Here is a 24,898-nt window from a genome sequence, read left to right as displayed (position 1 = left end):
AAGGGAGTTTGATCAAAAACTAATTTGGGTTATGATCAATTTATGGGAGAGGGAAGGCCAATGAAAAGCTGATTAATGAGTACGGGTCAGGAAATGAACAGTGTTATGGCTACAAATGTAATAATTACAAAGCTAATATGAACCCCAATAACATCTGGAATTACATACAGTGTAACATGTCTGAGCTCATATAACAAGGTAAAAAGCTTCTTTAGAGGATTAATCCCATTTCACTTTTTTGGGAACAAGGCTCTGGGACACCTTGATATATCATTTATAAAATGTCATTGCCCAAAGTGTTCAAATGAAGCTCATCCCTAAGAAACTGCTCAGGCTTGTAAAAGTATGTCTTGGTGATGCACTTTACCCCAATTAATGCCAAAGGTAAATGTTGTTACTTCATGGTTTACCTTCATACCGGAACGTTCAATTTTCTTAGGATGTACAGACCCCCCCCCCACCCAAGTCATTTCCACCGCTTTGGATCAGTAGGACATCTGGGGGTAATTCTCCTTGAAGCCAATTGTTGAAGAAGGGGGCAACCTCAATCCACCCCAGCCAAGCCACTCCTGAGCACTGACACCTAGGTTTTGACTAGACACATGGTGCCTCTCACGGTCCCCTTCACTCTCTCGTCCCTACAGCGAATATAGCTGTCACCCAGCAGCAAAACTTTTGGTTAATCTGTAAAATAATTAATTACACAAATAAACAAACAAAAAAAACTTTCAAACATGTTCTACATAAAATTTTGTTGCAGTTATTACAGTGAAATACTGTTGCCCAATGAAAAACATGCATCTTCAAAACAAGTCATTTTATAAGAGAAGAAATATATTATTAAATGTCAGTGTAAAAAAGTGATTGTTGAGCATTTCTATTGGTCCTCATAAAATTTTCACACAGTTTCAATGTCAGTGTCAGGATCGTGGGGCGGACTGACGGAGGCGGACGAACACAATAACTAATAACAGACTATTTATTTAAACAAAATATAACAAAACAAAGACAGACAGACTTGGGCAAAAACGAAGCAAGGAACATCCATCCATCCATTATCTGTAGCCACTTATCCAATTCTAGGATCGCGGGGGGTCCAGAGCCTACCTGGAATCATTGGGCGCAAGGTGGGAATACACCCTGGAGGGGACGCCAGTCCTTCACAGGGCAACACAGACACACACACACTCATACCTACGGACACTTTCAAGTCGCCAATCCACCTGCAACGTGTGTTTTTGGACTGTGGGAGGAAACCGGAGCACCCGGAGGAAACCCACGCGGACACAGGGGAGAACACACCAACTCCTCACAGACAGTCACCCGGAGCGGGAATACAACCCACAACCTCCAGGCCCCTGGAGCTGTGTGACTGCGACACTACCAGCTGCGCCACCGTGCCACCCAGCAAGGAACAGATGAGACAGAAAAGCAAACATGGAAACAAACCAAAACAAGCTAAATCTAGGAAAATGACATGTAAATACCTACCCTTTCTTTGCTGTCTGAATCTGATGCCAGATCACGTTATTTAATAATTTGTTGGTCCATGATCATGTCATTGTTTCTTGAATTTACATAATGTTATATATGAAATTGTATGTACTAAAGACAAAGTACAATAAGTTAATTAATTCCTTCATACATTGTCTGTAACCACTTATCCAGTTAAGGGTCACGGTGGGTCTGGAGCCTACCCAGAATCACTGGGGGCGCAAGGCAGAAAAACACCCTGGAGCGGGCTCCAGTCCTTCACAGTGCCACATCCATACACTCACATCTACGGACACTTTCTCAATCCACATACCAACGTGTGTTTTTGGACAGTGGGAGGAAACCAGAGCACTCAGAGGAAACCCACGGGGACACAGAAAGAACACAACACACTCCTCACTGTCACCTGGAGCAGGACTCAAACCCACAAACAATATCCCACACCTGTAAAATAGTTTTACAAATATTATTAAGAATCATAATGATGATCCAGATATACTCGGTAAACTATTTTCACATATTACTGCATTTATGAATTTTGCTTGGGGCAATGGATTCTCATATGTATGTGACTGGAGTAAAGTTGGAAACCTAAAAAGGCCTTTGTGAAATGTAATTCAGTTTCACTATACACATCATCGCATTAGTAGAAAAGCTTACCTTTACCTATAGCTACCTCCCTCATGCCACTCACTGAATAGTATGAACTTCTTATATTATAAACTGAAATAACTCAGTTGTAATCCATTACTTCGTACCTCACTTATCACTGGTCATTTTCAGACCACAATGCTGCTGTTAGTTGTGGTGCTTTGTATCAGGCAGGTGTCTCAGTCACAAATCTCCAAGGACCTGGAGGTTGTGGGTTCAAGTCAATATATATATATATATATCAACCATAACATTATGAGCACCTTCTTGTTTCTACACCCTCAGGACCCCCACAGAGCAGGTGTGATGTGGTGGTGGATCATTCTCAGCGCTGCAGTGACGGTGGTGGTGTGTTAGTGTGTGTTGTGCTGGTGTAGAGTGGATCAGATACCCGTTTATACACCCCCAGTCACTGCTGGACTGAGAATAGTCAGGCAACCCCAAATATCCCAAGCAAGCAAACAAAGTATACAGAGCAACAGATGGACTATAATCTGTAATTATAAAACTACAATGTGTTCCTGTATGGTCAGTGGAACTCAGAATAGGCAGTGAGTGTAGAAGCAAGGAGAAGGTCATAATGTTATGTTTAATCAATGTGTACTGGAGATTCAAAACTGACTATTAATACAATTTATGGTTATGGAAACAACTCTATTGCATACAATACATGACTATCACTGGATAAGGGGACAGAAATTAGTGAACATCTTGGAGGAAAAATGTCACCAAAATGCATGTACAACAAATCGGCACAACATTTGGCAAATTCTAGGTGTAGAAGTAGCTGAAGAGAATGATAGACCTAACGTTGAAGAATATTGCACAAAAAGGGTTTATGATATCACCTTAGATCTCACCATTCCTTATTGAGGAATGGAAAAATCTGGCAGTAGGACGTTATATATGAGAACAGATCTGCACCATCACATGAAAGAACCCCCTTGAAGTGTGGTACCTGGACTCGCCCTGAATGAAAATGTATGGAACATGACAAAATTAGCTTGTACAATTTGTGTCAAGAGTGCAAAAGTGTACCCACACAGTGCATCAAATGCACTGGCATCACTGGCCTCTGTACTGAGTGCAATGCAAAACTGTACATTTCCAGTAACAAACTGCCAGAGGTGAGCACACCAGCAGTGCTGCAATGCACAGTAAACAGTATTGATGACAGTCTTCACACTGGAAAAAACAAAGTGCATACTGTCTGGATAAGAGTGGAGGTCTCTGAAGAACTCATGGAGAACATGTTTGGCGAGCTGCAGAGGCATACAAAATAATGGAACTTGGTAACCGTCTGCGACGGTTCTATTACTCCCATTTTGATCATAGCTTCAACTTCTTTTTTCAACTCTGGGACAAGTCGTGCTGGAACTCTGCAGTTGAACTGCCTAATTGGCTTCACTCACATGGGCTGATGAAAGTTTGAACACTGGGAAGACTCAGGAGTCTATCTAAGAATGCACCACTGATGTCAGAAACTGGGTGACTTTGCAGTGCATGATGGTGATAGGGATAATGCAAATTATCTTCCAGAGCTATTCCCACATTTGATTAGATCATGCTCTTACCTACCTCTCTGGACAGGTGCAATAATTACTTTTTCAGTAGTAACAAATTCACTGCCAGTTCATCCCATGTTGAGGCTGAACTCAAGAATTTAAAGCAGGGGTCTCTTCAAACTTGAAAACTTGCCAAATCGTTTGGACAGTTTCGTCACCAGATACCTTGCGTTCATTGAAGGGAACATGTGAGTTTCCTCTGTAGTCAAACCTGCCAACAATGAGAAAAGTATCTCAGAACCTGTTAAAGGTGAAGAATCTTCAAGCATGGTAGATCAATACCCTTTGATGCAATAGATCCCCAAAAATACATCATTCTACAGATGTACAGGCTACTTTGGGGAGCATATTATGGGAATCCAGTTATTCCTTTTTATGATATCATCTGTATAAAACTGACAAGAATGTGTTCATGGTATCATGGTATTTTGAGACATTGTACACAAGACAAAATTGTGCTCATTATATGGGGAATAACTCAGTATGTACTCTGAAACACCACCTCTAAGAGCCAAACAACAGCAGGTATTAATATTTGTTTATCAGGTTATTTGTTAAAACATTTTGAAACTTCACACACAAAGGACTTTAATTATGCATACGCAATGCTGAAAAGTCACATTTCCTTCATAATGCACTTGGACATTAATTCATGCAACATCAAATAAAGCAAACTGTCAGGCTGGTACTCCTATCAATATGGTTTTGCCTAATCCTGTTTTGCAAGGACTCTCTCCTATGAACTCTATATCCCAGAATGCACCGGACACTCACATGACACTGAGTACTGATCACACACACCTGTTCACTACCCTATTTAACCCCTGCTCTCAGTCCTTGCTGAGTATTGCTGTGGTTTATCACTGTATATAAAGCATTTGCTCATTGTTTATTTTATCGTTCTCATTGCCGACTTTTTACTTGACTTCCTGGTTACTGTCTATCACCTTGCCCCTTTGCATTTTTGCTTCTGTGGTTTTGAACTTTGCCTGTTTGTGCTCTTCAATTTTGGTACATCAGGTTTTATTTTTGTTTGCTGTTATTGACCCCTGCCTGTGTTTGATAACTCTTCTGGACTTGTGTAAATAAACACCTCCCACTTTTATCCGTGTGTCTGCTCTGTCGGGTTGTGTCACAAACACCAGTATTAAAGCAATACAAAAATAATATAGAATAGCATAACCTGAGAGTACATTGCGAGAACCTGAGAAAATGCAGCTTAAAACCAACAACTGTAAAATTTGACAATAGGGAGCACACTCAAACCATCCACAACAAAGTATCTGGCTTTTAGGCCACACATTGTTATGCTCTAAGTTACATCAGAATGAGGATTGTCTTTCTAATATCTATTTTATTTTATGGAGTTTATTTGTTAACTATACTACAGTGGAATTAAAATATACTCATATATATGCTTAACCTTAATACAACATGCAGTTAGCTATATTAGCATGCTGCTTGCTAGACTGTGGGGGGGGGAATGCAGAAATGAATTCCAATTGGGGTACTTTTTTGAATGCGGGTAGTACCCACTGCTTACAGCAGTCAGCCTAAGACATGCTCCAGGGACCTAGAGGTTGTAGGTTCAAGTCAACATACATACATGTATATAAACATATATATATATATATATATATATATATATATATATATGAATCATACCATTATGAGCAGCTCCTTGTTTCTACACTCACAGTCCATTGTTGCCAAGTGATCTTCTGCTTCTCTAGATTCGCCCAGCAAAGTCGCTGGCCTTGTTGTGCCTGTGACTGTGCTGTTGCTTCCCATGCCTCCTCTTCCTTCTTGTGAATAAATCTAGTCTTTGTTTGCCTTCTTTCTGCTTTCTGGTGATGTGACCTTACTAAAAGCTTTCCATGAATCACCTGTCCCAAGGCCCATTCTTCTGCATTGCACTTGGCCAACCTAATGGGTTTCACTTCCTTCTTGCTTTTTTGTTAGGGGCGCTTCTGCTTTAACCACTGCATCCTTCGACCCTGACAAACCATCATGACTTACCTATGCACATTTAAATTCATGAACTAAACTTGTGAGTAGTGGCTCCAGTACCCCTCTCCCATACCATGCCACACTACTTAAACACACCTAGCAATTTCCTTACGGCCTTATTCATAATCTTTCCATCGTCTCTACTTCTGTGATCGAAACATAATAAACTGTCAACAGCCTTCTTATACAAGGCAATAAGCCAAACTGCACACTGCAATTTAAACTTCCCTGGTAAACATGATCTATCAAAGCTATTAGCAGCCTTCACCAGGTCAGCATTTAGTCCCAAAATTTGTTTTGGGTATTGTTTAGCTCTACAATATACCATCTACTTAAACTCTTCACTGGTCTCACCAGTACTGTAGGGATAATTTCTCCTTCCATCAAAAAATAAAGCCTTGCTTGGTTTAACTTTCAACCTAGCCAACCTTAGATTATAATTTAACTTCTCCAGCAACCACTGTGTGCTAGACACAGTGGCCATTAGCACTGTTATGTCATCCATGTAAGCCCTAATCAGGGGAGCAGAGTACTGTCATGCAAGCTCTCCCGCGTACGACCCTTTTAGAGGCCCGATTTACCACCTCTATTACCATTGTAAGTGCTAATACAGCCTTCAAGATGGCGCCACTTGGGTGAAGGACGGACAACTCATGAGACTGTGGATTTGTATTTTTCTCTTGTTGGGAATACTTAAATCCACATTAGCGGACCCTTTCAGCCATGGCTCCATTGTTTACATTCGAGAACAGCTGTTAGCACTGTGTAGCTTCTCCCTGAGATGAGACCGGTGATCCCTGAGGAACTAAGGAGAAGGAGACGGGGTGCAGAGCTGGAGCGAAGTGCCAGGAGAAGAAAAGACGGTATAAATCGTGTATACCATCTGTCATCATGGGGAACGTAAGATCTCTCCCTAATAAGATGGATGAGCTAACGGTGCTAACCAGGCTGCAGAGGGAATACCGGGAGTGTAGCATTATGTGCTTCACAGAGACCTGGCAGAATGAATTCACACCGGACTCACACATCACTTTGGAAGGTTTTGAATTCGTGAGAGCGGACAGGAAAGTAAAGGAAAGTGGTAATAGGAAAGGAGGGGGTTTAGCGATGTTTGTGAACCATGAATGGTGTAATTCAGGGCACGTTTGGGTGAAGGAGCAGTACTGCAGTAAGGACATTGAACTGCTAGCGGTTAGCATTAGGCCATATTGTCTCCCGAGGGAATTCTTGCATGTTATCGCGATAATTGTATACATCCCCCTGTCGGCCGATGCTGTGACAGCCTGTGAGTGCTTACACACTGTAGTGTCGAAACTACAGACGTTAAGTGTCACACCAGAGACAATAAAACCCTGGATCTAATGTATGTGAATACTAAGGATGCTTATTGTTCATCACACCTTCCCCCGTTGGGCCGTTCTGATCACAACCTGGTTCTTCTGTCCCCTGTTTACATACCGGTGGTGAATAGACAACCACCCACCAAGAGGTATGTAAGGATCTGGTCTGAGGAAACAAGTAGCGCACTGAGGGACTGCTTTGACACCACGGACTGGGATGTGTTATGTGAACCTCATGGGGAAGATATCAACAGCTTGACTGGATGCACCACGGACTACATTAACTTCTGTGTGGAAAATACTGTGCCTACCAGGAAGGTACGGTGTTTTCCCAACAATAAACCATGGGTGACCCCTGAATTAAAAGCACCGTTAAATGAACAGAAGAGGGTTTTTAAGTCTGGTGACAAGGAGGAGCTTAGAAGAGTGCAGAAGGAGCTGAAGAGGGGGTAAAGAAGGGGAAGGACAAATACAGAAGGAAGCTGGAGGAAAGCCTCAAGGGGTGCAACACCAGAGAGGTCTGGAGAGGCCTGAAAATCATGGCTGGCCAAGCAAAAAATGGTGGGAGGGGTCCCGAATCGGGAGGACAGGACTGGGCAAATGAGTTGAATCTTTTTTTCAACAGATTCGACTGTGTCATCCCACCCTCCCCAAGTCATCAAAGCCCAGATTCCACTGTAGAACCACACCTTAATCTCCCCTCCACCCAAATGCCCCTGTCACCAATGGCTCCCCTCTCACAGTACATCACCCCACTGTGTTCCTGGCAGAACCGATCCACACACCCTAGCCCTGACCTTACCCAACGGGAGACAGACCACAGCTCCACCTCCCGTTTCTCCATTACAGCTGATCAGGTAAGGAGGGAACTTAGGAGAATAAAGACGAGGAAGGCGGCTGGCCCTGATGGCATCAACCCCAGGCTGCTTAAGGACGGTGCAGACCAGCTCTGTAGGGTACTCCTGCACATCTTTAACCTGAGCCTCAGTCTGAGAAGAGTTCTACTTCTGTGGAAAACTTCATGTGTGGTTCCAGTTCCAAAGACTGCGCACCCTAGGGAGCATAACCACTTCAGGCCAGTAGCTCTAACCTCTCACCTAATGAAGACCAAGGACAGAATTGTCCTCACTCACCTTCGACACCTGGTTAATAACGGGATGGACCCCCTGCAGTTCGCGTATCGACCGGGCATTGGTGTGGAGGATGCTGTCATCTACCTGCTACACCGAACACTCTCGCACTTAGAGGGCACGGGGAGCACTGTAAGAGTATTATTCTTTGACTTTTCCAGTGCTTTCAATACAATCCAGCCACCACTACTAAGGGGGAAATTGGAGGGAGCTATTGTCGACTGTCATCTGGCTGCATGGATCACTGATTACTTCACCAACAGACTGCAGTACGTGGTGGCCCCCCCAGGGTACAGTTCTCTTTCCTTTCCTATTTACACTCTACACATCAGACTTCAGTTATAACTCGGACAGCTGCCACCTCCAGAAGTTCTCTAATGATGCGGCCATTGTTGTCAGGGGGGAATGATCTGGAGTATAGAGAGGTCATCACCAACTTTGTGGACTGGTGTGACTTGAACAAACTGTGGATTAATGCCAGCAAGACAAAGGAGGTGGTGATTGATTTCAGAAAGAATCCTATCCAATTTGCACCAGTGAACATCCAGGGTGTGGACATTGAGATTGTGAAGGAGTATAAATACCTGGGTGTTCACCTTAGCAATAAACTAGACTGGTGAATAAACACAGAAGGGCCAAAGTCGTCTCCACTTGCTGAGGAGGCTGAGGTCCTTTGGGGTGTGCAGGATACTGCTGAAGACGTTTTACAACACTGCCGTGAGCATATTTGTAAGTATTTTTTTAATTTACATAAATTTAAAAACCGTTTTGTATTAATCGGGATCTTAGTTGAGTTCATGTTTCCGGTCAGCGAGTAAATCCCAGTTTCCTGACTAACGGACATTAACATTCTGCCGAAGGAATTAAAGACCCAGGCTAACGTGACTATCTACCAGACTCAGGTTGATTTTTACTAAACTTATATTTATGATGTTTATCGCTGTATCTTTTAGTGTACCCAATTTGGAAGTACTGTTTTTATTAACATTGGCGTTGCTTTGATGTTATTTCTTGCCTGCTAACGCTAGGTCAGTTATGCTAGCGATACCTCAGATAAATGTCCTGCTCTGCGCCTCCGTGAGGTAGCACTAGCTAGCGTTAGCTGAGTTAAATAAGCTTCTACCTGACTTAAGTTTACTTCTGCCGTTCTTGGACTGATATGGCCCGTGTGTGGTAGCCTTAGGGTATGTCATGCTTTATCCCTATTGGGATGTTCGCTTTTTAAATGAAAGCCAATGCACTAAAAAAAATCTGTACAGCACTCCTTAACCAGTGCTTGTGATTCCTTTGAAATGAATACCTCCTTTGCTTGTTTTTTTACTTATATGAAATGAGTGATAAAAATTACGATGTCAAATCAGAAAATAGCTTCCCATCTTCATATTGGAATTTTAATTTCCACCTTAACACTAGAAGCATCGCGCTTATTTGACCGACTGGGACCGGAGCAAAGAGAGCCGCTGGTTTGACAGCTGTAACTAAAGTCTCCCTTCTAGTGATGGGAATTTCGGCTCTTTTTGGGGAGCCGGCTCTTTGTTTTACCACTTATTTCCACTGGTACAGAACAATATTATCTACACTGTACATGACTATATGGACAAAATATTGTTCAATATTAAAAATAATAAATAGTGTTGCAATGGCCAATTGTTTTTATGGCTGTCTTGTAATAACTCACTGATTGCACTCAATTTAAACACCTTAATAAAAAATCACTTGTAAACTTCGAAATATAGCCAATGGAACCCAAAAGGTAGGTATTACAAAATAGCTTATTAAATTAAATAATCCTCCATTTCTGGGTAATAAACTAAACAAATACTCTGCAAAGTGCAAAACAGTAGCATTCACCAGTAGTGACTAAAACAACCACAACTGTCAACAAACGTTTAACTGATTTAACATTTTCTTCAACTATTTTTTGGAAGGCAGATTGGCATTCAGGAAAACCAAGTGTCTCAGCTTGGAGGGTTGGCGCTTGCTTGTTCTCTGATTGGTTGAATGACAAGCCATAAAAAAATGGCTCGGTCTTAGACGGGAACCGGCTCTCATCGTTCACTTACAAGAGCCGGCTCTTTGAACCGGTTCGTTCGTGACCGACACATCACTACTCCCTTCCACACCAAAACCAACACAACACACGGAGTAAAGTCAGTCACAGCACTCAAATACACACCGGCTCTGTGCTCCTAGTGTTAAAATTGTCACTAGTCGAAGCTGATGTTGCCTTCCTTATTTATTTTTCCCCCTTGCACCTTAAATGATATTTTCGGAAGACGTTTGCTTCTTATTCTCCATTTTTCGTATTCAAATGTTTATTTCTACCTTAAACCTGTCAGTATATGAGGCTAACATTGGCGTAATTCACTAGCTTCTTGTTTTAATTAGTAGTTCCATCTTAAAAAGGGTAACTGTGATGATTGTTAGCTTTTTAAAAAAGTCTCTTTCCTCTTTTTCTTTGTTCAAAATGTATTAAACACCTTTTAATACCACTCGTTATATTCGTAAAAAAACAAACCACAAATATTTTACCTTTTAATACCCTTTATTCCTCATGTACCTCTTATAAAACATGCACTACACTAACTTTAACTAGTTGTTAACAGGAACTGTGTATGAGATAAATATATTCATCTTTCCTATTCATATTCATTAGTGTTGCACCTTGAAACCAGACAATCGCACCCCAATATGGTGCCCACGCCAAAAAGATTGTCATTTCAACCCATGAACATGACGGGTACTCGGCAATGTGACTCAGCTGCAACCCATTAATAAATGCGTAATACTATGTCAACAATATTATGTCAACACAGTGGATCATCTTGACTTTCTAACTTTACACATGGTGTTTTTTTTATTTGGTCTTGTACTATGAAGTATTGTACATGTCTTTCTAAAATGTTATGTTGATATCTGCAGTGACACATGGATGAATTTGTTCAAACGAAGACTGGAATCTTCAAACATTAATTCCTAAAATCGAAGGTATGTAAAATTTTTGTGTGCATCCTCTCTCTCTCTCTCTTACTCAATTTTAGTTTTGCAACAATGTATATAATGTTTAAGGACAGTGAGTTTTCAGGTATAGACGTTTTGTCTATACACGAAAAAAAACCAAGGTTTTGTCTCGGTTTTGGCCTCCCATCCCCACACAGTGTTTTGGGTCATTGAAAAATGAGATTTTGCAAAAATGCTCTCCGACGGTGGAGACTTTTAAAAACATGGTTGTCACTGTGCTCACGTGGATGAGGAAAACTGAGACAGCACATCTGTCTTTGTCTGAAATACAAATAGCTTTTCACTTTCTCTATATTAAATTACATCAGTCATACACTACACTGTACACAAGCAGATAGCAATAGATTTCAGATGCCCACATATGAATAAATATAAATGATGTTGTATTAGGAATATATAATGCACTGTTAAGATTTAGATTCAGTAAGTTAATGACTTACATAGTGCACTACATAGGGAGTATTGAGTGATTTGGGATTAAAACTCAGGCTTCATGGTGTTTTGATGTCTCGCTTAAAGGGAATGTCTACATTTGTTGGAAAACACAGTTCTCTCCGTTTTGTTTACATTCGTAAGTTTTGCGTCTTTTAAGGTAAAACGCCATGTTTGAGGGGGAGAAGTTTTATTCTTTGTTTGAGTTACCACAGAAACACATTTGTAACTCGAGTAGTTTTGTAGCGCTTTCGGTAAATAAACTCTTTACTCTCCTTTTCAAAATATATATTTTTTTCATTAAAAGACAAATGTCGTTTTTAATACTACATAACAGTTACCTTAAAAATCAGTGATGACCTTTAAATGACAACTATTTGGTACACAACACTTTAAACTTTTGTACGCATATTGAGGTATGTATAAAGCATGTATTTGTCCCCAGAGCACTGACCCGGAAAGTTTTGTTTTATATTTAGGTTTAAAATCTTTTATTTTTTAATCACATTTCTTTTTTTTAAAAATATATTTAAAAAATGTATTTTATTACCTCTACTCCTCAGCATCTGCTGTGACTGTGGACAGGGATGAATGTTGTCCTTAAGCCACTCTTGCATAGCCATCAAGCCAGGTTAGACAATACATGAAGGTGACAGCAATCCATAGAGCTAATGGATAAGGGAGAATCGGACCAAAACAGTTGTAGAAATACTACAAGAATATCCACGTCTGCTGGACACCGCATATGGAGAGAGATTAGTCTCAAAATACTTTACAAATGTGTAAATGTTAATACACAAATTAAACACAAGTCATAAATTTGTTTCACTGTTCACAAATGAACACATCCCAATCTGTGTCTCATAGTCTGCAGTTTGTACAAATACAGTTACATTCATAAACACATGTGTTTGTTTTTCATAGATATATCACAATTTTATGCAAAAATAAATACATTTGTTTAAATTTACATTTTAAATATTTGTAAAGTCGAAGTCTCGAATTTAACATTTATTTGTAAATGGTTGAATCTGCGTTTGTGAATAGAGTCACTCACGTGTTTTCCGTGACGTGCATTTGTTCATTTCCTCTGGCAGGTTTTGAGACTTTCCTCTCGCATTTCACTCGATCCAAATACAAATCAAATCAAATCAAATTTATTTATATAGCGCTTTTCACAACTGATGTTGTCACAAAGCAGCTTCACAGAATTCCAGTAAGACTAAGATTTGACATGAAATGTAAAAACAAATGTAAAACCCTCAAGTGAGCAAGCCAGGGGCGACAGTGGCAAGGAAAAACTCCCCCAGCTGAGGAAGAAACCTTGGGAGGAACCAAGGCTCACAAGGGGTGACCCATCCTCCTCTGGTCAATCTACTGGTGATGATAGTAGTCCATGAGAACTTCAGTGTAGGGACAGCTTCAAGGCACTTGGTGGTTGCTGGAGCGTGGGCAGCTGATCCACAAAAGTGGCCAGCAGGCGAACAAGCCACCGCTAGTTCGCCTATATATATACTGGCAAAGTATATATAGCCAGTTTGGAATACAAATATTAAAATGTTCAATATCTGATAGATGTATGTTTATTAGTCATGAGAAATGTGTGTTGAAATGTGCTAATTATACACTTTAATTAAAGGAGTAATCTTTAATGCTGACAGCAAGTGGTTAAAATGAGTAGTGCACTCCACATTCAGAACATTATCCACATCCTCATTTTAAAAGGCAGATGTTTGCTTTTTATTCACAATTTTTGTTTTCAAACAGGAAAATATAGAGGTATATTTGAAGCTGTTCCCTAGAAACAGAAAAAATAGATTTCTTTTTCTTATGTAATGCATAATGAATGCATTGACCAATACATTCTTCTTGCTGGCCATAATCAATTTAAAGTCTGTCATGTTACCTAGTAACATAGACTCCTTAATATGTATTATATTAAATAATATATGTAAGTGATGAAACAGCGCCACTTGATTTAGGCTTAGTGTATTTTTGTCTGTGTCTTTTTTATTCTTATGGGCTTTAGACAATTACATTTAAAGCATTTTTATTTTAAATGTGCGAACATGGGAAAAATATCAGTAAAATATAATGTAAAGTTGGGATAAACATAACAAAGAAAGGCAACTGATACGCTATCAAAGCTAGCATCTGTCCAAACATATCATTACTCTAAAAGCTTACAGGTGTCCAGGCTGTAGGCCACAAATGTGCAGGTGCTTTTTATTTCTGTTATATAGTACAAACGCTTAACCTATTGTGGGCTGTACCCTGGAATTCCATGTGAGTTAGTTTGTGATTTTGTTAATTTATTCACTCATTCATACATTAATTCAATTTCCTCTTTCCCACCTTTGCTCATCTTGTTTTCCTAGGTTGGAAGTAATATGGCTGAGTATTTAAGACATACCAAGGACACCAGGGAGCTTACATATGTTCTGATGCTTGGGGACTGCAGTCGTTGTTCTCAAGCTTTTGTAATCATCAGTGGAGAAGCTCTGGAGCAGAGCACACTACTGAGAGCAGTGGATGTTTGCTTCAAAGCATTTTACGTATTTGACCTCCAATATCTTGTTGTCATTTATTAATTGTATTTTCAATAACATTTATAACCTGAACTAGATGTGTTTCTTGGTAAATTATTTTGTGTTGCTTGATTCTCCTGTTGTTCATGTGTATAAACAATATAAATACACTTTACATTTTATTTTTGAATATTTTAAATGTATAAATATCTACAATATTTTGATAACTCCACTATTGTACGTATGTCATTTATTCCAGCTAGACACTGATTATATTTTTATTTTAGTTTGTTGGCTTATTAATAAAAATATTCTGGAATAATATTTGTGTGCATTCTTGCATTAAATTGATTAAAAATGAACCAACCCAAAGGTTGCCGTAACCCTACAACATAGTTGTTTTTACCCAATAGTGGGTCAATGTCAATAACCCAGCCTGTTGGGTTAAACTGGTAATCCAGCATAGCTGGGTTAAAATAACTAATGCTGGGTTTGTCCCTATTGGACCCAGCGCTGGGTTGACAAATTGAACCAACTTGGGTTATTTCAACCCAACCATTTTTAGAGTGTATTATCTGCATATATTTTTGCACTATCTGTCTTAATCAGTCTTACTACATCATTTTTTTCCCTACAATGCGAATAATCATGTGCAATAACTTCTCATGTGCAAACATCTCTGTATGGGTTATATGTTTTGTGAGTATGTAAGTTTAAGTCTTTTCCTCCATTGTTTTTATTGTGTTACTGTCTTTTTTTTTTCTCCCCACTTCTTGTCCAATGCCTAAGATTGTGTGCTGCTGTAACAAGTGAATTTCCCCGATGTGGGATCAATAAAGTCAAGTCTAAGTCTAATAGTGAAGTTGTACATCAAACCATTATACCTTCTAATCACTGCCACGATGTAACAAAAATTCACCAGTACTAAAACAAAATGGAATAACCTCAAAGTATGCTTTTACCAGCCTAGTAATCTTATCTGGCAAGTGGAAGAATTCAAAAGCTTTCCAAATAAGTTTCTGTGGCACTAAGCCAAATGCATTAGCTGAATTCATGAAAATCCCTACCCTCTTTCTTTGCTGTCTGAATCTGATGATGCCAGATCATGCTGCTATGTTCCAAACATCCTGCAAGACCAGAAAACCCTGCCTTTTCTACCAATAAATACATCAGTTCCGGTGAGATAACACTGTGTGCACCTGAGCTGGCGCTTCTCACTGGATTTTCTAAACTTTTCATTACTTTTCGCCTGGCTTTTTGTTTCCTTGGATTTTACACCTACTGTATCTCCTGAGCTCTGTTCACTGCCACTCATTTGTGGATTGTCAGGGTATCAGGTCTGTGTGATGTTATTTCTGATCACAAATTTATTACAGCTGACCTATGTCTCCCCAATTATAAATCACACTCTACAACCGCCATCTCACTCCGTAATTTCTTTATCTTTATCAGATCCTCTTCTCTCCCTAGAATCTGTAATCTTTCTTCTCCTAATGATGCTATCTCTCTGTATAATGAGTCTATCGCTGCTGTCTTTGATTCTGCAGCTCCTTTAAATACTAGAAGTGTGCCTTCAACTCACTCCTCTCCCTTGTTCACTCTGGAGCTTTGTACTATGAAAACCTTTGGTAGACGTCTTAAGTGTCTCTATAAAAATGCTGGCTTACATTTCTTTGCTCTCTCTGATCACATGATCAAAGCTGCTCATTCTAATTACTATTCTTAGTTAATTAATGAATCCGGTCATGATCTTAAGTGACTGTTTTAAACTTTTAACAGTTACTTTATCCTCCTACCACAGCTGTTCCCTGCTCTTCTGATAGATGTAATAATTTCCAGAATAAAATCACTACTATCTATAAGGATTCTCCCAACCCTGACCTTTTTGGTTGTTTTGCCTCTTCCCTAAATCCCTGTATCAGCTCTTTAAACAATTTTTTCATGTTGAGATTGATGCAGTAGCACATATCTTTATCTAAATCTTCATCTTGTCTTCTTGACCCTGCTCCAACTTCTCTCTAGAAGCTCTGTCTTGCTTACTTTTCTGTTCCTACTTCACGTATCATAAATCTTTCTCTTTCTACTGGTCACATGCTCCCCGATCAGAAACTGGCTGCTATTACTCCCACTGTTAAAAAAACAGGCCTTGATTGCACTTTTATGGAGAGTTTTAGACCTATATCTAACCTACCTTTTGCATCTAAAATCCTTGAGAGGATTGTTGCCTCAGAGCTACAAGATTATTTGAGAAGCAATATCCTGTTTGAGACATTCCAGTCAGGTTTTCGCTGCCATCATAGTACTAAGACTGCTCTTGTCTGTGTCCTTATTGATCCGCAGTTATCCTCTGACTCTGGCTGTGCATCTGTTTTACTCATGCTGGATCTGACTGCTGCCTTTGACACAATCAGTCATAATTTACTAATTTCACATCTCTCTTCTGTTGTCCTTTCCGGTTCTGTTATCCTGGTTCATTTCTTACTTACAAGGTAACACAAATAAGTTCTGTTCTAGGTCCTCTGCTGTTTATCATGTATTTACTTCCTCTTAGTAATATTATCCATTCCCATAGCCTCAAGTTTCATTGTTATGCTGATGACATTCAGATATATCTTTGCCTCAAACCCACTGAATTATTCCCGCCATCCTTACTGTTATCCTGTATTCAGGAGCTAACATACTAGTTAAAACCTTACCCGCTAATAAACTCCACCCTCTTCAGTACATTCAAAACACAGTGGACAGAGTCTTAAAATAATCTAAGCAATCCTCCCACATCACCCCTGTCCTCCAATTGCCCATTGAGCCCATTACATGAGTATTCATTTTATGCATTTTTATATGTATGTATTCAAACCACCACTAGCTCTTCACATGGGTCATTAGGTAGGCACCACCAGTGTCAGTGTTTTGCTGAATTAAGCCCACAACACCTCTCAACACCTCGCTAGCTTTACAAATATATTGGATGCTGATAGGGAGCTGGGCTGCGTGATGTTTAAAAATACTTTTAAAATACCTCTATTACACAAAACAGCACAATCAAGTCATTTTTTGCAATTTGGCCACTAATGGGTGGCTTAGTGTCATCTAGGGTGACCAGACTTTTTTAACCGGACGTCCTCTTTTTTAAACTTAAAAAATGTCTGGGCGGAATTTCACAAACGTCCAGGATTTTGTTTTTCTAGAGCTTACATAGAATGTCGAGAAGCGTTTTGTTCACAAACTGGTTCCGCCCTCCCCTACTCCGATTGGTTTGCTTGAGTGAGAAGGAGGAGTGGTGAAGTAGCCTAAATTCTTCTGATTGGACGGTCTGACTATAGAGCTACCGTTATTGGTTGATATCCTTCTCTGTAAACATTTAACTGGTCAGTCTGCACATCAGTAGTCCTTGTTTACATCAAAACTCATGTACCTACCCTCATCTCAAGCAGCTATGCCGAAATGTAAATGCAAGTTCTTGGAGAACTTCCCATGTTTTCCCATGTGTAACAAATAAAGGTGTAAAGGACCTAAAAGCACACATAGGTTCAGCTAAGCATACAACGGCAGCGAGGGGCAGGAGCTCATCAATGCCCAGGCATTCCCAGACCAGCCAGAAGATATAATCCCTTCAGCGTGTCCTAGGTCTAGCACAGGTCCAAGAGGTGTTGAGCTCCTCCCTAATCACTGAGCTCCTCACATGATCACGCAGAGTTCGCCCAGCAACCCATCTGAGAAAACTAATTTCTGACACTTTATCTGCACTCTTGTTCTTTCCACCATTTCACAGAGCCACATGGCCATAGGTGAGAATGGGGATGTAGACTGACTGGAAAATTGAGAGCTTTATGGCTCAGCTCCCTTAACCACGATGAGCTGGTATAGTGACCGCATTGCTGCAGACACTGCACCTAACCTATGTTCAACCTCATGATCCCTTTTCCCGTCACTCATGAACAACATCCCGTGTAGGTTCTCACACCCTAACTGAAGGGGACAATAAGGTTTGCCAAAGCGGCTCTTGCTCCCCATACTCCCGGAGCACCTCCAATAGGATATCTTGGGGAACACGCTCATAATCCTTCTCCAAATCCACAAAACATGTGTAGAGTGGAGTAGCAAACTCCCATGCCCCCTCGATCATCTGTTGTAACGTAAAGAGTTGGTCCATAGTTCCACGGTCTGGACGAAATCTGCATTGTTCCTCCAAAATCATAGGTCCGACTTTCAGACAGATTCTCTTTTCCAGCACCCTGGCATAGACTTTCCCAGGGAGGCTAAGAAGTCCGATGCACCAATAATTGGCACACATTCTCTAGTCCCCTTTCTTAAAAACCACTACCCGTTTGACAATCCAAAGGTACTGTTCCTGTGATCCATGCAATATTTTAAAGATGTGTCAGCCAAGACAGCCCCACAGTGTTGAGGGCCTTAAGTAACTATGGACAAATCTCATCCATTCCAGGGGAATTCTCACTGCATAGCTTTTTAACCACCTTAGTGACTTCAGCCAAGGAAATGAACCTGACACCTCAGACACTTCTGGCCCTACCTGCTCCACAGGAGGCATGTATCTGGGGTTAAGGAGTTCCTCAAAGTGCTCCTTCCAATGCCCAACAATATGCTCAGTTCAGTTTAGAGTTTCATCATTCTAACTGAGCACAGCTTGGACAGTGTCCCCTCTTCTCATTCTTAGCTGTCAGTGTGTTTTCCAGAACCTCTTTGAGGCCACCCGGAAGTCATTCCTCATGGCCTTTCTAAACTCCTTGCCGATGTGAGCCCTGAATTCCCCTAGCAAAACAATAGAGATAGTGTACGGAATCCTCTCTAAAACTCCATTCATTATCTCCTAGAAGGCTGAATACTAAACTGTTTTTGGTGCATATGCACACACAAAAGTCAAAGGTTTCCTCTCTGTTAGCTGAAGCCAAATTGAAGTGACCTTCCAAATCTCGTTTACCAGGACAAACTCCCACTGTACAGCCACCAGCCAGGAAATTGTGAGTGTCCACACACCCACCAGGTGCCTCTTGCCCTGTGCAACTCCTGAGTAGAAGAGAGACCAACCCATATCGAGGAGTTACATCTAGCTGTGGAAGTAATAATTTGAAGAGGAAGAAGGTAAACACCAAACTGGTTAAAACATGCTTGCACAACAAAACTTATTTTGACCGTAGTTTGCCATCTGTAGACAATGATATTTCTAGTAATTTATTACCGATGAAAAGATTCAACATGTATATAAACAAATTTTATTTAATCTTTACGATTAATATCAATAAAAATGAAGCCACAAATGCTGTGAGAAACATTTCCTTGGTCGTTTTCTTCCTTAAAGTGTTGGAATGACTCATCACAGATGGGCAGGACTGGACGCACTGAAAGTAATTTACAAAACGGGAGGGCCTGGATGTCCATCTCTGCCTTCCAGCAGGGTGCAGTCAGAAGCTTCTCCATGCTTATCTGAATAATTCCTTAACCTTTAGCATTTTAAAATTTACAGGGCATATCACACAATGTTGTAAATCTAATAAACAAAGACATTATTCAAGGTGCCATATCTTGTTACAAAATTATCGTCAAATAAAATGTGGTATGATATGGACTTCATATTACCATAATATTCACCTCTGAAAATAACTGAATACTTGAGAGTATTTTTAATGGTAACCATTGTCTGTTTGTTCTGACCTCAAAGTAGTGTGTTTGTATTCAGACAGAAAAATCCCATTTCTTTTATCAGATTATGGTAAACACACTAAATTTTACTTCAAAACAAGAGATGGAAACAGGAGCCACATGGAGGAAGAGTATCACATTTAGAGAGAGACAACATGACATAGCCTGAAATAACTGGGGTATTATCTACTGAACACTCTTCAGCTCTGTTCCTATTGGCTAACTGATCTTATATGATGTATTAAAAAAAGCAAAACGGTTTCTTCATATCACAAGAACTGGAAATTTTCATTACAATATATTTCTATTCATCTCCACTCATCAGGTTCAGCTGCAGTATTCAGATTAATTCACAAATATGATGATCCACAATCATGATTAATTCACAGTCAGGTTCATCCACAGTTACGAAGTTCATGCAGTGTTTTCCAATTAATTTGCAAACATCAGGTTCAAAGGCAATCATCCATTTTGTCCTCAATAATCAGCATCAGTTGTAGGTTGAATGCAGTGATGACTTTGGAAATGGCTCAGTCTTGTAAAACCTTTCCCACACTCTGAACAATAATACACTTTCTCTCCTGTATGAATGAGCAGGTGTGTTTGGAGATTATTTCGTTGAGTGAACCTTTTCCCACACTCGGAGCACTGGTACGGTTTCTCTCCTCTGTGAATGCGCTGGTGCTCTTTGAGATAACTCAGTCTGGCAAAATTAGCCCCACAATCTAAACAAGAATGTGGTTTCTCACCTGTGTGAATGTGTTGGTGTTCCTTGAGATAACTCAGTCTTGCAAAATTCATCCCACACTCTAAGCAGGAATGTGGTTTCTCCCCTGTGTGAATGCGTTGGTGTTCCTTGAGATAACTCAGTCTTGCAAAATTTGTCCCACACTCTGAACAGGAATGTGGTTTCTCTCCTGTGTGAATGAGTTTGTGTGTTTGGAGTCTACTCTGTGTAGTAAAACACTTCCCACACTCTGAACACTGATACGGTTTCTCTCCTGTGTGAATTCGTTGATGTTCTTTCAGATAAGTCAGTCTTGCAAAATGTGTCCCACATTCCAAACAAGAATAAGGTTTCTCTCCTGTGTGAACGCGCTGGTGTCTTTGGAGATTACTCTGTGTAGTAAAACGATCCTCACACTCTGAGCAGTAATACGGTTTCTCTCCTGTGTGAATGCGCTTGTGCGTTTGGAGACTACTTTGAGTACTAAAGCTCTTCCCACACTCTGAGCACTGATAAGGTTTCTCTCCTGTGTGGATGCGCTGGTGTTCTTTGAGATATGACAGTCTTGCAAAATTCATCCCACACTCTGAGCATGAATATGGTTTCTCTCCTGTGTGAATGCGCTGGTGTTTTCGGAGATCACTCCGATGATTAAATCTTTTTCCACATTCAGAGCAGGAATATGGCTTCTCTCCTGTGTGAATATGTTGGTGTGTCTTGAGATTAAATTGTGTAGTAAACCTCTTCCCACACTCTGAGCATGGATACGGTTTCTCTCCTGTGTTAATGTTCTCATGTGTTTGGACATTACTGTGTTGAGTAAAACCTGTCCCACTTTCTGAAAAATAATATGTTTTCCGTTTGTCTGTACTTTTTTCTGTTTGCCTGTTGGATGTGTTAGTGTGGGGTGTTGCAGATGATACTTTCTGAGAACTGGAGCTTCCAGCAACCATACTCTCATTTATCTCTAATAACCTAAACATTGTGGGAATATTCCCATTGGTGATGTTTCTTTATGTATTTGTAGAGGTGAAGTCGAATTGTCTTGAACATGAGAAGGAGGAGCACTTTTGCAAGTTATGTCCTTTTCTGGAAGAGAAAAAAGAACCAGAAGAGCAAAGTCAGCAATAAGTTCAGGTTGTTCAACACAACCTGTACACAGTGTGTTGTAAATTTCTTTGTGGAGGCTACCTAAATGCATGTATATAAATTTTATCTTATATAATACAGACACATGGAACAAAAAGTTTCAAGTAACGCTAGGTATGAGTTGGCATTTTTGCTTCGGGACTCTACAGTTGATAAAGTGTAATTTAATTTACATCATTCTCCTGAAATCAAGCAAGGGGAAGGGGGTAGTGTGGTTTCCTATCCTCCCCAAAAGTTACATAGTGCAGTTTCTGCAGTGCTGAATCTAAAAGAGCATCATGAGAGACTCTCAAGTGACACATCAGAATGATTTTGAAGCTGTCATTTTTAGCTAAAAGTACTAGTGATGCTTTTCTATTAACTCTGGGCAGTTTCTTCGCCCTCTACTTGGAATTAAGCAGTCACTAAAGTATTTGTTATGTTTAATGTTATTTTTTATGTAAACAAACAGTTTATATTAATTTCTATTGTTGGACAAGCATGCACTACTAAACTGCATAAGGTTTATATCGATGTGTTGCATTCATGATTTCCTTTTTTTTTTTTTGGCATGTGAAACATTGGGGACTGATTGTGTAGTTAAGATTGCAGCACTAACATAAAGAGGGATGAGAGAGATGTTTAGCTCATACACAGTTCCTCTCACTACACTGTTTTACAACAATGAGAATCACAGAAAGTGCCTCAGTATCAATTAGGTGTATATATATATATATATATATATATATATATATATATTCTAAAATGTAAACAAACCAATGTATACATTTTTAAATGAAAGATTACTCTTGCATTTCCCCAAAAGGTATCCATTATAAATCTGGACAAAGTATGTGAAACATACCTGCTAATAGATTTTGATACACTTGCCCTATTTGTTGACCGTCATTCCTCATTCTGGACTTTTTATTTTTTATGTTTCATTTGCAGCCTTCAATTGATTATTTAAAATTGTTTATACTACATTTTAATATATGGAAATACAGTGTTTCTATGCACTTGGTAGGTGGCTGCTTTTCCACATGGTTGCTATGCTGTTCCCAAGTGGTTCCTATAGGGTTGCTAGAGTATTATCATAAGACAAAGGAGAGTACAAACTTTTGCCCACAAAATTGATTTATCTATGCACAATCACTTATTACATTAAAAGTAACCAGACAGAGGCGTGCCATTATAAAATGTCCTGTGTGTAAAAGAGGGGTGAATGCAGTGCAATAACCTGCTGTTTCTGAAACTGTGATAAGATTGTCTTAGTTGCAAAGGACATGACCAAGATTTTTACTGTGAGAATTGAGAAACAGAATTTGACGGGTTTGTTTCTCCACATTGCCACAGTGAAAATAAATCTGACCTCAAGCATATTTTAATGAAACCCTAAAATGTTGGAGTAAACACATCCACTCTCCCCCTCTTCTTCTGTAAACACTGGACTGTGTGGAGCTGGTAAACACCTCATTCTGACTGTACACGGCCCAAGCTCCCACATTTCCCCCATTTTACAAACTCCTCTTCAAAAAGAGAACACGTCTCCCCCCGTTCCTGTGAGAGAGAGAGTCCCAAACCCAGTGTAAACAGTGTGGAAAAGTCTTACACAGCTCTTTCCCTTCAGTAAAAACACGTCCTGATTTCAGCTCCAACACACCGCTCTCCTTCTACTGCTTTCTCCTCACACATAGTTCACTCCCATAACACCCGCCTCCTGCGCTACCATTGGCTGGAATGTCAACAGAGCTGCTCTCTGATTGGCCAATATCTGTTGAAAGGTGGTTACTATGGGGCGTGTCCACAGGAGAGCAGGCTGCAGCAGGATAAACTGCACTGCTGCGCGAACAAACTCTATTTTAAAAGGAGCAGGCTCCATTTTAAACAGCTGTCCTACACAGAGCCCTGAGGATTGCAGTTGTGGAAATAAATAACTGACACAAGTATTTGAATCTGAATGCTGAACATTTGAATTATATTTATCAGATTTATATTTAATTATTTGATTATTTGGCATTTGATAAACAAACTTGCGAGGTGGCAAAATCTTACTATGAAACACTTTTACTCTCTGACATGAAACACAGTCAGTAGGCTTCTGAGTGTTGTGAGACTCCCTACATGGCAAGGAAAGGGGCTGTGTGATATCATAGGTAACATCATAAGGATGGGTCATTCTCCATTTGTAGTGGGACTTCATGTGGATACATTCTAAAAAGTCAAATTCTTATGTCCAAGAACCAAAAAACAACACTCCAGGTATCACATGCAAAATAGCTTAATTTCAAACTGACTTTAGTATATTTTAATACAAATTGGAAAGATTTTGTCAATTTGTCACTGCTGTTACCCCATCAAAAACCATTTTATTTATTTTAATAATAATTTCAATGTACCCCAATAAAATGTAAAAAAGCAATTTAAATAAACATGTTATTAACGTACTTTTATAGGCATACGTTTTAAAAAAAAGTACAAGTACAAGTAATTGTATTTTATATACTTAAAGGCAAACGTAATTTACTATATTTCAATAAAATAATAAATTGTTGAAAATGTAATCATGAGAAACAAAGGTAATTTAAAAAAATGTTTTTCTAAACTTTTTGTAATGAAGACAAAATAAAAATTCTTAGAAGTCAATATTTCATGAAAAATATGAAAAAAACATGAGAAAATAAATAATATTAACTGTATTTCTGTACATTTCTATAAAGATAATACCTACTATGTTTTATATTTTATGATTGTGCATTAGAAACACTTACATGGCATGTTGGATTGTTATGCATATTGCCCTATGTTTTGCTGCAGTGTTTGGCATTAAAAAGACATGATTCCAAAAATACAAAATTAACACTGACATTTTAAAATATTGAGCAATATTTATTGAAATATTGATCAAACTGTCAAGTGTTCTGATCATTTATAACATCACTGGTCAGTGGTGTCACAACATGTCACTGGTGTTACGTAATATATCTAACACCAGTGACACATAGATGTTATGTGCCACCTGATAAAGTAATACAATCCTGTATAACCCAGGAAACCAGTTTAACCTAGCTACACTTTCCTATAATAAATAACCATTTAAGAGTCCTGATATCACCAGTGACCAAAATCTTTGTGATAAATTATTTTTTAAATAAACGAAATATTTCTTAAAATGGCATGATGGTAATGATATATATGGCAAACCTTGATG

General features: G+C 39.5%; 1 protein-coding gene and 1 pseudogene across 1 annotated transcript; one reads left to right on the top strand and one right to left on the bottom strand.

Moving 5' to 3' along the window:
• LOC136691099 (zinc finger protein 585A-like) overlaps positions 1-24,898 on the top strand; it is a 92,108-nt pseudogene that overhangs the window by 51,065 nt on the left and 16,145 nt on the right.
• Positions 19,451-23,374, bottom strand: LOC136691089 (zinc finger protein 665-like). The gene is made up of 2 exons (XM_066663398.1): positions 23,300-23,374; positions 19,451-21,648 (listed from the first exon to the last, which is right to left on the bottom strand). The coding sequence occupies exon 2, from the start codon at positions 21,540-21,542 to the stop codon at positions 20,310-20,312; it is 1,233 nt and encodes a 410-aa protein (XP_066519495.1). The 5' UTR covers positions 21,543-21,648; positions 23,300-23,374; the 3' UTR covers positions 19,451-20,309.

This window comes from Hoplias malabaricus, chromosome 3 (assembly GCF_029633855.1).
Source record: "Hoplias malabaricus isolate fHopMal1 chromosome 3, fHopMal1.hap1, whole genome shotgun sequence".
Classification (NCBI taxonomy): Eukaryota; Metazoa; Chordata; class Actinopteri; order Characiformes; family Erythrinidae; genus Hoplias; species Hoplias malabaricus.
The sequence above is the reverse complement of the archived record's forward strand: the minus strand, read 5'-3'. Positions and strand labels throughout refer to the sequence as shown.

Excerpts from the sequence above, each read along its gene's own strand:
- LOC136691089 (XM_066663398.1), bottom strand. The coding sequence starts at position 21,542 with ATGTTTAGGTTATTAGAGATAAATGAGAGTATGGTTGCTGGAAGCTCC.